The sequence below is a fragment of the Lampris incognitus genome, chromosome 2 (genome assembly GCF_029633865.1).
Source record: "Lampris incognitus isolate fLamInc1 chromosome 2, fLamInc1.hap2, whole genome shotgun sequence".
Lineage (NCBI taxonomy): Eukaryota > Metazoa > Chordata > Actinopteri > Lampriformes > Lampridae > Lampris > Lampris incognitus.
The window spans coordinates 32,764,825-32,779,101 of NC_079212.1; the positions used below are offsets into that span (position 1 = coordinate 32,764,825).

General features: G+C 41.0%; 1 protein-coding gene across 1 annotated transcript in view; it reads left to right on the plus strand.

The window, feature by feature from the left end:
* The window catches only part of cacna1db (calcium channel, voltage-dependent, L type, alpha 1D subunit, b), a 212,252-nt gene that overhangs the window by 108,925 nt on the left and 89,050 nt on the right, over positions 1–14,277 (plus strand). The window contains exons 10-13 of the mRNA XM_056275518.1: positions 4,293–4,367; positions 6,295–6,382; positions 6,947–6,973; positions 7,717–7,877. Coding sequence (XP_056131493.1) covers positions 4,293–4,367; positions 6,295–6,382; positions 6,947–6,973; positions 7,717–7,877 — 351 coding nt within the window. The remainder of the gene's footprint in view (positions 1–4,292; positions 4,368–6,294; positions 6,383–6,946; positions 6,974–7,716; positions 7,878–14,277) is intronic.

Below are 14,277 nucleotides of genomic sequence, written 5' to 3' on the forward strand. Positions count from 1 at the left end.
TCAGAAAACAATTTGGTTGGAGATCTGTAGTAAATCAATAATTGTCGAAATGATTTTGGTGTTGGGCTGAGTGACTAAATTGTTGGATTTCTTTGCAATTACTATATCATTTCTAAATGTATGTTTTTATTCTTAGACGGAAGCATGAAAGACTCCTGTACTGAGCGTGCTGTGGCTGTTTGCAAGAAGGTTGTGAGCACCTTCTCATTCACTTGGAAGAGGAGAGACCTGGCTACAGCACAGAAAGAGCTTAATATCCCTGCACACCAGCTGATTACAGAGTCCCCTACCAGGTGGGGATCCAAGCAGAAGATAATTGAGTGGGTGCTGGAGCAGGAGCAAGCAATTTCTCAAGTCTTGGCCTCGGACAAAAAAACCAGGCACCTCGTTCTGACCTGGCAAAACCTGGAAGTCCTCAAGTCAGTGCACAAGGCTCTCAACCCCTGGTAGAATTCACAGATGAATTCTACCATGAAAATGGATCCATCCTGCCTTGTATCAACGGTTCAAGCTGGTGGTGGTGGTGTAATGGTGTGGGGGATATTTTCTTGGCACACTTTGGGCCCCTTAGTACCAATTGAGCATCGTGTCAACGCCACAGCCTACCTGAGTATTGTTGCTGACCATGTCCATCCCTTTATGACCACAGTGTTCCCATCTTCTGATGGCTACATCCAGCAGGATAACGCGCCATGTCATAAAGCTCGAATCATCTCAGACTGGTTTCTTGAACATGACAATGAGTTCACTGTACTCAAATGGCCTCCACAGTCACCAGATCTCAATCCAATAGAGCACCTTTGGGATGTGGTGGACCGGGAGATTCGCATCATGGATGTGCAGCCGACAAATCTGCAGCAACTGCGTGATGCTATCATGTCAATATGGACCAAACTCTCTGAGGAATGTTTCCAGTACCTTGTTGAATCTATGCCATGAAGGATTAAGGCAGTTCTGAAGGCAAAAGGGGGTCCAACCCGGTACTAGCAAGGTGTACCTAATAAAGTGGCCAGTGAGTGTATATTGTGTATCACAATATGGCTTAAAAATATCGCAATATTATTTTTAGGCCATGTCGCCCAGCCCTTCTTATATGTATGAGACATGCTTATTAGGCAATGACAAGTAAAAGCAGTCTAAGTCTAAATGTCTTGCTCATATATACTGTGCTCTTAAAAGTTTCAGCAACACAATATACCATATCTACAAAGTGAACAAGCACAAGTAATGCCCATGAAACACTTGCCTGATAAAGTCAAACTGATCAATAGCACCTTCATTTTATCCTCTCTCCCTCTATTATGTTGAATGGCTTGCTGTGAGAAATTTGTTGTTTTATCACCGGTTATGGTTGGTTATTTTGTATCTGCTTCTGACGTAGCGTCACACGCCGTTTCCAACACGTATCTTACTTCATGACAATAGACTGTTGCAAATTTGCTTCATTCATATTATTAATTTCCCTACTAGTCAAATTTGATTCAGTATTATGAACAGTAGGTTGCACGATACATGACTGAGCGACAGCTTAGGTATTAGGACTGTGTAGATGTAAGCAAAACTCTCCATCCATAAGCAAACTGCTGAATGTAGATGGATAGATAGATAGATAGATAGATAGATAGATAGATAGATAGACTCATCCCAGCTGAGTAGGTAGGAGCAGTGGGCAGCTGCTGTTCCCATCCCTCGGTCAGGGACACAGAGAGGAGTATTAACCCTAATATGCATGTCTTTTTGATGGTGGGAGGAAACCAGAGCACCCAGAGGAAACCCACTCAGACATGGGAAAATACAGACTCGATACAGAAAGGAACTGGGACAGTCTGGGGTTCGAACCCAGGCCCTTCTTGCTGTGAGGCAGCAGTGCTAACCACTGGGCCACCGTGCTGCATCATGTGTGTGTGTGTGTGTGTGTGTGTGTGTGTGTGAGTGAAATATTTCTGTCCTGCTGAACTATCACAGGCAGCCTCGCTCTTCTGTAGTGCACCTTTCTTTATTGTCTTTTTTTTTTTAAAAGTCGTCTGTAATCCATCTGTCTCTGTATGTGTGCCTATTTCTGTCTGTCGCTTTCTCTCACTACCCCTCCCTTTTTTCTCTTCCACCGCGCTCTCCTTCTCTCTGTACAGTCTGCTCCATCCCCGACCTTCTTGAATCGTTTTCCCCTCTGTTGTTCTCTTTCTCAGCTTTTCTCTCCATCACTCACTTTGGTTCTCTCTCTCTCTCTCTCTCTCTCTCTCTCTCTCTCTCTCTCTCTCTCTCTCTCTCTCTCTCTCTCTCTCTCTCTCTCTCAGTCTCCCTCTCTGTCTCTCTCTGCATATCTCTTCTTTTTCTACCAATCCAGTAAACTTGTATTGTCAGATTGTTCCTTTTAATTCTCTTCTGTCAGTGTTGTAGACTAGAGTCTAAACACCACATTGCTGAAGTTGTTTCCTTACTTCCTGCAGTCTCCATGTAGTGTTGGGTTGGATAAAAACTGTCAATGGACTGTTGCTAATGTCAGTTTTACCTCCGCTTTTCGTCCTTTGTGTCCTCTGTGTTCTTAACTGATTTTCTTCCTCATTTTAGCCTCTTCCCCTTCTCTCCTCTACCTTCAGTGTTCTCTTTTCCTCCATCCTTACTTATGCTAGGTGCGTTACTACTCCTTTCCCATTTATCGCATTATAAATTTAAATAGAATACAATAGCCTGTTTATTTATTAATATTATTAATAACAATACTAATAGTAACAATAAAAACTCAACTGGAAAGTGATCATAGGGGGGACATTTTACATCTAATAGGGGTGGGATGATACTGGATCGAATTTTGAATCGTTGGATACGGTCTTCACGGTTCGAGACGCTCCCCATTTCGTGAGATCGTGTCAACGCTAGAACGACTTGGATTTCCCTCGTTCCTTAAAACAACCATAGGCGGTCCAAATGACCGCCGGTTTTTAAACTCTGTTCTGTCAAGATAAATACCCATTTGAGATATTAATGCATTGCATATGTTAGGCTCCAACATCCCCGTTACCCTGAGAGCAGGATAAGCGGTTTGGATAATGAATGGATGGATGGATATGTTAGTATGTCTGTTAGGAAATGACTGACACCAAAATTAACATTTTAACAACGTTAATACTGTAGTGAATTCAGGGGGCAGCTGGGAATCCGCCGCAGCCAGGACGCAAACCCGGGTCTCCTGCACCACGGGCGACTACGTTAACCAGTCGACTAAAGGGCCTGATCCGTTAGCCAATGGGCGAGCAACTCTAAATGTAACATGGCCTGTAAAACATGAAATGTAAAAAAAGAATTGAATGTTGCAAAGGAAATGACGTAAACAACACATGTCATAAATAGTGACATTTTGACCGCTCATGGTCATTTTAGGGAGATCTTATGATACCTTTTTTGTGCAATTGATCTAAAACTCATTTTGATGCAAATATATGCAATTTTAGGAGCATTCAGGGAGCGGCAGGTCTGTTTTTTTTCCCCCCAACAGTTATTAAACTCTGAAAATCTAAAACGGTCAAAATGACCGCCTTAGTCGTTCTAGTAGTTTTTAAAGTTTACAGTTCTAAAGTAAAGCAATTGTGTTGCACAACAAGAAAAGATGGCACAAAATCTTGTTAGAATTTTGCAGTTGCATTACATTTGAATACGTGCCTTGATAATGCCAAAATGTTGGGCCTAATTCTTAAAATAAATGAAAAATAGAGAACTGCAGTGGTGTTTTGTCTCTTGCTTACCAAGGCATCCACTGTATCGTAGTAAACTGAAATCGTGAGACGTATTGAACCATGAGATTTGTGAATCATCCCACCCCTAACATCTAACCTACCAGTGTCTTTTCCCCTGTACTTTTGTCCTCTTACTGCTCTTACTTGGCTATTCTGGCTTTACAAAAGTCTTAAACCATTTTTTGATAGGTTGAACTTGATTTCAAAAAGGGCAACGAGGAAGAGTTTTATTCTCAGTAACTCAAATTATTACTTTTGCACAGTTTATAGATGAAATCCACTGTTCCCCCTCAATAAAGGTGAACAATCGAGGACTGTGGTATTACTACACAAGGGGAAGTTGAGTATTTACTAATAGTCCTCATCTGGGTTCACCTTCACCTTACCTTTCCATTTTAGGGAAATAGCAACCCAGTACAAGACAACTTTGGATTGTAGTTATGTATTTGGTAATATACATAGCAGTTGCCTCTAGCTTTTCTTCTCTCTCTTGTCCTGCTACATACTGATTCTGCTCCCTCTTCTGGCTGGCTATGTGAACTGCATGTTGGTAACACCAAGGGGTCACATTGGCTGACCTCACTGAGAAGAAGAAAGGAAAGTTTGGCTGGTTTACCCAGTCCACAGAAACACAGGGTAAATGAGTGTGTGTGTGTGTGTGTGAGAGATTGTAACTGTGTATGTTTGTTTATGTGTACAAGTTTCTCTACTACCTTTGCCCCGCTTTGCCGCTGTATGCTTATGCTTCGCTGTGCTTCAGCTTGCTTGCCTATGTCGGGTTTCCACTGACCTTAAAGATGTGCAGAATGTGTGTGATATTCATCTGTCAGCCATCGTCATCATTGTTACTGTGAGCATATTCATCTCATTCTCTTTTACATGAACACCCTACCACCATTTGTCTAATGAAACTTTGTGAGACTTAAAAGATGTTTCCTTGAAACTGGGAAAAAGAAAAAGCAAGACCCTAAATCACAACTGAGATAAAAATCCCACCAGTTGACAGGTTGTATTAAGGTAACGGGTAGTAATTCAAGCGGCAATGTTTGAATTACGTATTTTGATTGATTTAACATTTAAATGGTCAACATTTATTTATATTTTGCTCCTGAAGAGTTGTTCTTGTGCACAGAAAAATATTGTTTCTCCATTTGTTCAGGCACTCAGTCATTGGGCGCTCAAAACAGAGGTCAGTTTTTCTCCAGTGTTGATGGAAACCTCAAATGTGATACACTCTCAGAAGGTGTTTGAACACTTTTCTTGTTGTCACATACTTTTGACCCTTTAGTAAAGTTCATACTGAAAACAGTGCAGTCCATTTAAACCCCACAGTTACAAGGCTGGTAGTGCTGTGACAGTGTTTTACTGTGGCTGTAACTTCTGCAGTTTTGGACCGGGACTTTAAAACCTAATGTTTATCCATCTGTGGGTGTTTATATCACGCTCAGCATCATATTTCCATATCATTTGTCTGCAAGATGGATATGTATTCTTCCTGTCAAGGTGAGGAAATTATCTGCATGCAAAGATTGATATATATAGCCCTGTGACTAGTTATGGTACTGGTAACACTTTACGGTAGGGGTAGATGCAGTAATAAGCATTAACTAACAGCTAATTAACAGTTAGCTAATGTCTCTAGTAATCATTTACTAATGGTGTTCATCATTTACTAATATTAATTAGTACCTTAATTAACCTGTAAGCCCTTAATAATGTTAACAAGAGACATTTGTTAACAGTTACTTAATGCTTATTATTGTATTAACTATGGTTAGTTAATGCTTATTAACTAATTAACTAATGTTAATTAACGTACCCTTATTGTAAAGCGTTACCATGTAGCTGCTAGTACACAAAGAAGGTTAAAACGAATGTTAGTGAACCCTATTTGAGGTCCTGCAGTACGTATCCACTGTGGTTTGGTCCATTCAGACACTGAATGACTGAAAATCCAAAAGTGAACCATGAAATTAAATATCATCAGTGATTTGTGCCGCCATTGATTTTCCATTAGACATAAGTCAGACTTTGTAGAAGTATTATCCCAAACATGTATAGCTTGGCCTTAGTTTTCTATTTGTTGGCTATACATTTTAAATCAAGTTTTCCAATAATTTGGCTCAGTCTTTGGGCCATCAAGGATTATGCAAACATTGGTAACAATTTTAGCTGTCTGTTACAGACAAAAAGCCTTCTCCATCAGCCACCGGTTGGCTCTCTCATTTAATTATAGTATGTTATAGTCCACTCTGTTGTGTGGTCTTTCAAGGTAAAGAAACTTCTGCCAATATAGTATTTTTCCAATTTGTCTTCATTCAAAAATTGACATTTGCCATATTTCAGTATTTCATGACCTTGGGAATAAGAAAAACCTTTCAAAGTATTTTGCTAAAATTCTAAAATGCTGGATGTCAACTGGAAAATCAGCCGTTATCATTTTGTGAAAACTTTTTCAGTAATTCATATTTTCTTATGGGTGCTGACATTATGTCCCTTTAGATTTTTGATAAACATTAGTGGATCTTACGTTGCCTCCTGTTACTTGTGTGTGGTGTCACAGCAAGCATGCCCACCAGTGAGACTGAGTCAGTGAACACTGAAAACCAGAATGGAGAGGATGATAAATCTCGCCGCTGTGGACCACTTTGGTGAGTCTGATGTTTCATATTTACAATGTGGCCTTTGAGATGATGTTCTTATCCAGGAAGTCAGTCTTGTTCTTCTGCACACGTCATGAGAAAATGTGACTACTGTTGGCTGTTACAGGATTTGAAAGGGGCATACTGTTTAACACATAGTCCATACACACACACAGTTTAACACACACACACACACACCCCTTTACTTATGTACTCATGTACATGTGCCAACATGCAAAAACAGATGCAGTCATAAACACAACAAATACATGCACACAAACACAGTTGTTCTCTCTCTCCACACATTCTTCCTGCACATTATATCACCCTCTTTTAAGTCTGTCCAATTCTTCCTCTTTCCATCTGTCTCATTCATTTTCTCATTCTTTCTCGTGCTTTCTTCAATCTCTCTTGCTTCTCTCAATCTCCTCCCTCCTATCTTTTTCTCTCCCTCTCCATCTCTTATGCTTTTTCTCATTGTCTTATGCTCAAACAGTAACATGAGGTGTAGTAGGTCTATGACTTTATTAAAAACCGCCTTTAACAGAATCATCTTGTTCTCATTCCCCCTAGTCAAAAAATCACTAAGTCAAAGTGCAGGTTAGTATCTTGGTGGGTCATAATGCACTGCATGACAGATACATTTCTTCATTCATCCTTCATTAATTTAAGTCAATTCTCCATCTTGCATGACTTCTTGCTTCATGCTTTGTAATGTGCCCAGTTCCTTTAACTGCATTTTAATCCATCCAGTTTGTTATTTTAAGTGTAAAGTTATCTGCCACCATCACCAGTATTTAAACCCAATCTCACCACTGGTCCATTATTTCTCTTTTTGCCTTTTCCTCTCATTTTCAACCAACGCCAAGCCACTATTTTCTTGACAATAATTTCATTTATGCCACTAACCGTGATGCTATACTGTGTTTTAAATTATCAAACACTCCTTTTGAGAATCAAATGTCACATTATCAAATACCCATCATGAAATTACAGTAATTCACATGCGTGGTAAGAGTTTAGTTCCAAAATGCTGTTCTTGAGTCCATTAAGAAAAAAATATTTTTTTTTTTGGGAAAAGTTCCAACATGTGATTAAAGTTTTTATCAATCAGTTATTAAAAAATTAAATTAAATTTATTAATGATATTTCATTTTGGAACACTACTCTTCAGAGTCCATGAGAAAAGGACTTGACGATCTGAGGTCATTGCTTTGGAACTGCAAACCATGGCCCGTGACTGGTGATCAGTGAAATTAATACCTGCAAACTTTTTGTAAACAGACCAAAAACTTAACTAACTGAACTGGTCACACTTTCCACTTCCTCTGTCTGTCTGTCAGTCGCCACTGGCGACGGTGGAACCGTTTCTGCCGCAGGAAGTGCCGTGCAGCAGTGAAATCTGTGACATTCTACTGGCTGGTCATCGTTCTGGTGTTCCTCAACACACTCACCATCTCCTCCGAGCACTACAACCAGCCTGACTGGCTGACTGAAGTACAAGGTATCAATTCTGTTCAAATACCTTCTGATTTATAAGTGCAGGGTGTTCTGTTCTGTTCTCTGTTCTGTTCTTTTCTCTGTTCTTTTTTCTGTTCTGTCTCTATTCTGTTCTTTACTGTTCTCTGTTCTGTTCTCTGTATCACATGAAGATGGCGCAGTACTATAGCGATTTACTACTAGCTGCTTTCGCTTTGTTGTTTGTTTTCATGTTATGTCGCTTTTGTTGCACAAAACACGTCTTGCACAATTACCTATGATCGCCAGACTTTACTGGACATAAGATTAGACTTCCCAACAGCTGGAAGCCATGGGACTTGCCAAGAGAGATTACCTACAACAAACAGATACCACCATGGAAAAATGGCCACAGACAGTGCTACCGGAGGCGAGGTTAATGAATTGGCGCCCTAGTGAGGCTACGACGGCATCCTACCCGGCCCCCGATTCCCAGCATACTGCTGTCTAACATCCAGTCCCTTGACAACAAGCTGGACAAACTTTGTTGCCAAATTAGCTCTCAAACGGACATGGACTGTTGTGTGTTCTGCTTTACAGAATACACCTGATAGGCCTATACAACTGGAGGGTTTTTCTGTGCATTGCATGGACTGTTCCATGATGACTACTAGCAAGGTAAAAGGAGGTGGTGTATGCTTCTTTATTAACAATTCATGGTGCACAGATGTGGAAATAGTCTCTCAGTCCTGTTTGCCCATGTTGGAACAACTAACAATAAGGTGCAGACCATTCTATCTCCCAAGGGAATTCCTCTATGTGTTAACTGCTGTCTAAATACCGCCATAAGCTACTGCTGCAGCAGCGCTGGATAAACTGTATGGAGCCATTAGCAGGCAGGAGAACTTGTTTCCTGAGGCCATTTCAATTGTGGTGGGGGACTTTAACCACTGTAACCTGAAATCTGTGCAACCAAAATTTTACCAACATCTGACCTGCCCAACCAGAGGCAATAAAACTCTACTGTTACTCCACGGTCAAGGCAGCTTACAGGTCTATCCCAAGACTTCACTTTGGGAAATCCGGACCACCTACAGAACACAATTCAAAACTGCAGGGATGTTTTGACTTAACAGACTGGTCAATCATTAAGGATTCAGCCTCGAGTTTGAATGAGTATGCTGAATCGGTCACTGGTTAGGTCTGTGTGGATAACTATCCTATTATGGACTATTTGCTCCTACTCTAACCAGAAGCTCTGGATTAACAGTGACATTCGCCTGAGGTTGAGGGAGTGTACCACTGCTTTTAAATCAGGGGACAAGGAATGCTACAAAAAATCCAGGTATGACTTAAGGAGAGTTATCAAACCTGCTATAAGCCAATATAGGGACAAACTGGAAAATAATCACAGTGGCTGTGACTCGCAGCGCATTTGGGGGAGAGGGGTGCAGGCAATTACAGACTATAAATTTAAACCCAGTGTGGCTATCAACACCTCTGCCTCTCTCCTGGACAAGCTTAACAACTTTTATGCCCGCTTTGAAGCTCACAACTTGGACCCAGTGACAGCAGCACAGTGCCCACCAGATGAAGTCAATTTACAGGTGACAGGGTCTGACGTAAGCAAAACTTTTAAAAGGGTTTAGGCTCGTAAAGATGCTGGCCCAGATGACATCCCTCCCCATTTGCTCAAGGCATGTTACACTCAGCTATGTCAGGTTTTTGCTGACGTTTTAACCTGTCCCTGTCATTGTGTGTGGTTCCACTGTGATTTAAGAAAACCGCCATTGTGCCTGTACCTAAGAAGTCGAGTCAATTTTATTTGTATAGCCCAATATCACAAATTACAAGTTTGCCTCAGGGGGCTTTACAGCAGTACAACATCCTGGCCTTAGATCCTCACATTGGATAAGGAACAGCTCCCTAAAAAAAAAAAAATCCTTAAAGGGAGAAAAAATCGGAAGAAACGTCAGGGAGAGCAACAGCGGAGGGATCTCTTTCCCAAGACGGGCAGACTTGCAATGGATGTTGTGTGTACAGAATAACACACAATTTACAGAATACAATACTGAAAGAAGATAACAGAATTATGATTGAATTATAAGATATATGAAAAATATGATAAAGCGGTTGCCAAGCAGTGTCCAGATGCCACCGGAACACTAGAACCTGAGCCACGCAACCACCATCACCATGTAGACCTGGGAGGACAGACTACACATGCACACAGGGAAGACTCACATCACACCATTCACATACACAGGAGAAGAGAAAGGAGAAGACATCATTCAGAGAGAGAGAAAAAAAGACGTGAGAAGAGAACAGTTGCAATAGTCAGTAATCTATACTCTGTAATCTCGTCAGCACACAGCGCTTGTTAAATTCATTGAGACAGAAACCGGCCTACTGCCATGCAATACAGGTCATGAAGCATGCAATTTAAAGGCAACTAATTGTAGATTAAAACAAAAAGATGAGTTTTAAGTGTGGGTTTAAAGGACTCAGAAAGAAAACACCTGTCTCTTGCCTTAATGATTACCCACCTGTTGCTTTGACCTCTGTTATTATGAAGTGCCTGGAAAGGTTGGTAATATGATATATAAAATGTAACACTCCTGTTACCCTTGACCCATTACAGTTTGCCTACTGTTCCGACAGATCTGTAGATGATGCTATCTCACTTGCTCTGCATACTGCTCTAGTATACCTTGAAAAGAAAAATACCTATGCCAGAATGTTGTTTATTGATTACAGTTCTGCTTTTAATACAGTTGTGCCATCCAAACTGGTGTTGAAACTCGGAGGTCTTGGTCTGGGCAACTCTCTGCAATTTGCAATTTGATTTCCTGACAGGCAGGCCCCAGACTGTGAGAATAGGTAGAATATACTCATCTACATTAGTTCTTAGGACCGGCGCACCTCAGGGCTGCTGTCTCAGTCCCCTACAGCATCATTAAATTTGCAGATGATACCACAGTGATTGGACTAATAAGCAACAGTGATGAGAGGGCCTATAGGAGGGAAGTGGAGGATTGAACATGGTGCCATGATAACAACCTCTCGCTAAATCTCAGTAAAACAAAAGAAATCATTGTTGACTTTCGAAAGATCAGGGAATATCACATTCCTATTTCCATCAATGGGTCATCTGTTGAAATTGTGGACAGTTTTAGATTTCTCGGTTTACACATCACAGACACCCTCACATGGTCTCTCAACACCAATTGCCTCCTGAAGAAGGCACAGCAGAGTATATATATTTGCTGAGGCATTAACTTTTATCGCAGTGCCATCGAGAGTGTTTTGACAGGCTGTATCCCAAACCACATCAGGATGCTTCCAGTAAGGATGCACTCTAATGTAGTCTGATAGAAATTGACCAGGGTTTTTTTGGACATTCTGAATTTTGTAAGACATCTCAGAAAGTATGGTCCCTGTTGTGGCTTCTTAATGACACAACTGGTGTCAACTGGTGCCTAAAAATCTGAAGTTATTCACAAATTTAACAAGGCACAGTTGATGTAAACTGGTATCTGACCTATTTTGGACTTGCTAAAATCAACATTTATCTCCTTTGTTTTCTCAGCATTTATAGGTAGTAGAGGTTGTTATCTTGACACCATATGGATAGGTTCCTCACTTCCTTCCTATAGGCATCTTCATTGTTGTTTATCAGTCCAATTACTGTGGTGTCTCTTCCAATTTCACTATGCTGTTATGATATTTGGCAACACAGTCATGTGTGAACAGACTGTAGAGTAAGGGACTAAGGCAACAACCCTGCGGTGTGCCTGTGTTGAGAACTATGGTAGATTAGTAGCTGGTACCTGGTCTTACTCTCTGAGGTCTGCCTGTCAGAAAGTCATGTAACCTCTTAAAGATGGAATTACAAAGACCAACGTCCTTAAGCTTTAACACAAATTTGGGTAGTACAGTGGTATTAAATGTAGAGCTATAGTCAATAAACAACATTCTGACATAGGGGTTTCTCCCTCAAGGTGTTTAAATACAGTATGCAGAACCAATGACACAGCATCTTCCACAGATCTATTGGACCGATAAGCGAACTGTAGCAGATCAAGGTTGGCAGGAATGTTAAGATTTATGTATGTCCTAACTATTTTTTTCAAAGCATTTCATTATTACAGAGGCCAAAGCAACAAGTCTGTTGTCATTAAGACAGGATAGAGGTGATTTTTTTAGTTTTTAGGTAAGGGTTTTCTTAAAGCATGTAGGAATTGCACATAGTGACAATGACAAGTTAAAAATGTTTGTAAAAAATATTTGATAGTTGACTAGAGCAAGTCTTAACCACACAAGATGGGATATGATGTGGGCCAGCAGCTTTGCCTGCTTTGACAGATTTAAAAACCTTACTCACGTCAGCCTCTGTCACTTTGTTTTACCTCATTGAGTGAGTGCCCAACAAGGTTTTTTGTATTGTCTGGTGGTCCCAAGTCACACTCAAAGTGAGCACAGAACCTGTTCAGGTCATCCGGGAGTGAAGCGGTGGTGTTGGTAAAACCGCCAGGCTTAGGTTTGTAGTTCGTTATCGCTTGCGGTCCCTGCCACGTGAGCCTTGAGTCCCCGCCGTTGTAATGCTGTTCTAGTTTATCCCGGTATTGTTTTTTGGCTGACTTAATGGCTTTCCTCAGCGCGTACCTGGCTTCCTTATAGTGGTCCTTATCCCCGGCTTTAAAAGCGGCAGACCTTTCTTTTAGTCTCAGCCGAATGTCACTGTTGATCCAAAGTTTGTGATTCGAATAGGAGCATACAGTCATTCACACAGAATTTAACATAGTCTGTAACTGTATCAGGATATTCGTTCAGGTTCAGAGGGTTCCTAAAAACCGACCAGTTTGTTGAATCAAAACAACCCTGATGTTTGAGCTCATATTCTGCCGACCAGCACTGTACTGTCCTCAGGGTGGGTTTCTTGCGCTTAACTTTCTACTTGTAAACAGGTAGCAAGAGCACGGATGAATAGTCTGATTTCCCAGAATGAAGCCATGGAATAGACCTTTATACTTCCTTTATAGTGGAGTAGCAGTAATTCAAGATCTGGTCGTCCCAGGTTGAACAGCTGACATGCTGGAAGTATTTAGGTAGCATGGATTTGAGGGTGTAGTCCCCTGCCACAATGGAAATAACCTGTGGATGCCAATTCTCATAGCCGCTGATTGCGCAATAGAGCTCTTCCAGGGCTACTGTAGTTTTGGCTTGTGGGTAGACTGTAAACAGCAGTTAACAGGATGGAGGGGAATTCCCTTGGTAGGTAAAATGTTCAACACTTGATTGTAAGATGTTCAGACACTGGTGAACAAGACTGGGAGATTACTTCCACATTGGTGCACCACGTGTTGTTAACCAGAAAACATACTCCTCCACATTTTATCTTGCTGGTCGTTTCACACAGGTGGTCCAGACAGTGCATGGAGAAGCCGTCACACTGTATGGCCCTGTCCGGGATGTTTGAGGTCAGCCAGGTCTCAGTAAAACATAACACATCACATTCTTTCATGTCCCATTGAGAACTAATATGGCAGTGGAGTTCATCTAGCTTGTTGCCAACAGATTGTACATTGGCTAGCAAAATTCTAGGGATGGAAGGTTGAGTTGAGCGATGCTGTAGCCTAGCCAGGACGCCACCTCGTCTTCCTCATCTCTGCCTGTACTGCCGTCGGTTGCTGGTACTCCAATATACCGTAGGGTTGTTAACAATGTCTTTTGGTATCTCCGGAGGTGCACACAAGTCTGGATCATTTTAGTCTTAAGTCCAGTAAGGTCTGACGGTCAAAAATGATCATTGTAGACATAGCATTTGCAAGAAAGTCAGTAAATGCAAAAACTAATTCAAGGCAGAGAGAAGCTCTTAGTGTGTTGCTATCGGTCAGCGCCATCTTGTTTAGTGTGTCTAACATAAGACCTCATTAACTTCTTTTCCTCATTTAGAATATCTTACAATGTATAACCAATGACTAAGGATATACTTGGATGACAATGAGATTAATTACCATATATCACAATGATTGGTATTTTAGCATTAATTTAAATGAATTATTTATCTTCACTCTTTACTTGTAATACGTAATTTTTAACCCTTTTCATACTTAATTTTAATGTTCCACGTTAAACATGAATATGAATTGAATTATCAATACTAATTTGCTTAACATACTGTAGCGAATTCGGGGGGCAGTCTGGGAACCGCCGCAGCCAGGACACGAACCCGGATTTCCCACACCACGGGCGACAATGTTAACCAGTCGACTAAGGGGTCCGGCCCATTAGCCAAAGGCTAGCGAGTCTGGTTATCCATGGTCGTTACAATATACATTTTAATAACCAAAATCAGTTCAATCACAATGTAGTAGTACTACAAGCTATTAAAGTGTTTTAACCCCACTAAAACCGATGGCTTTATTGTCGACAGAATAAGTGCA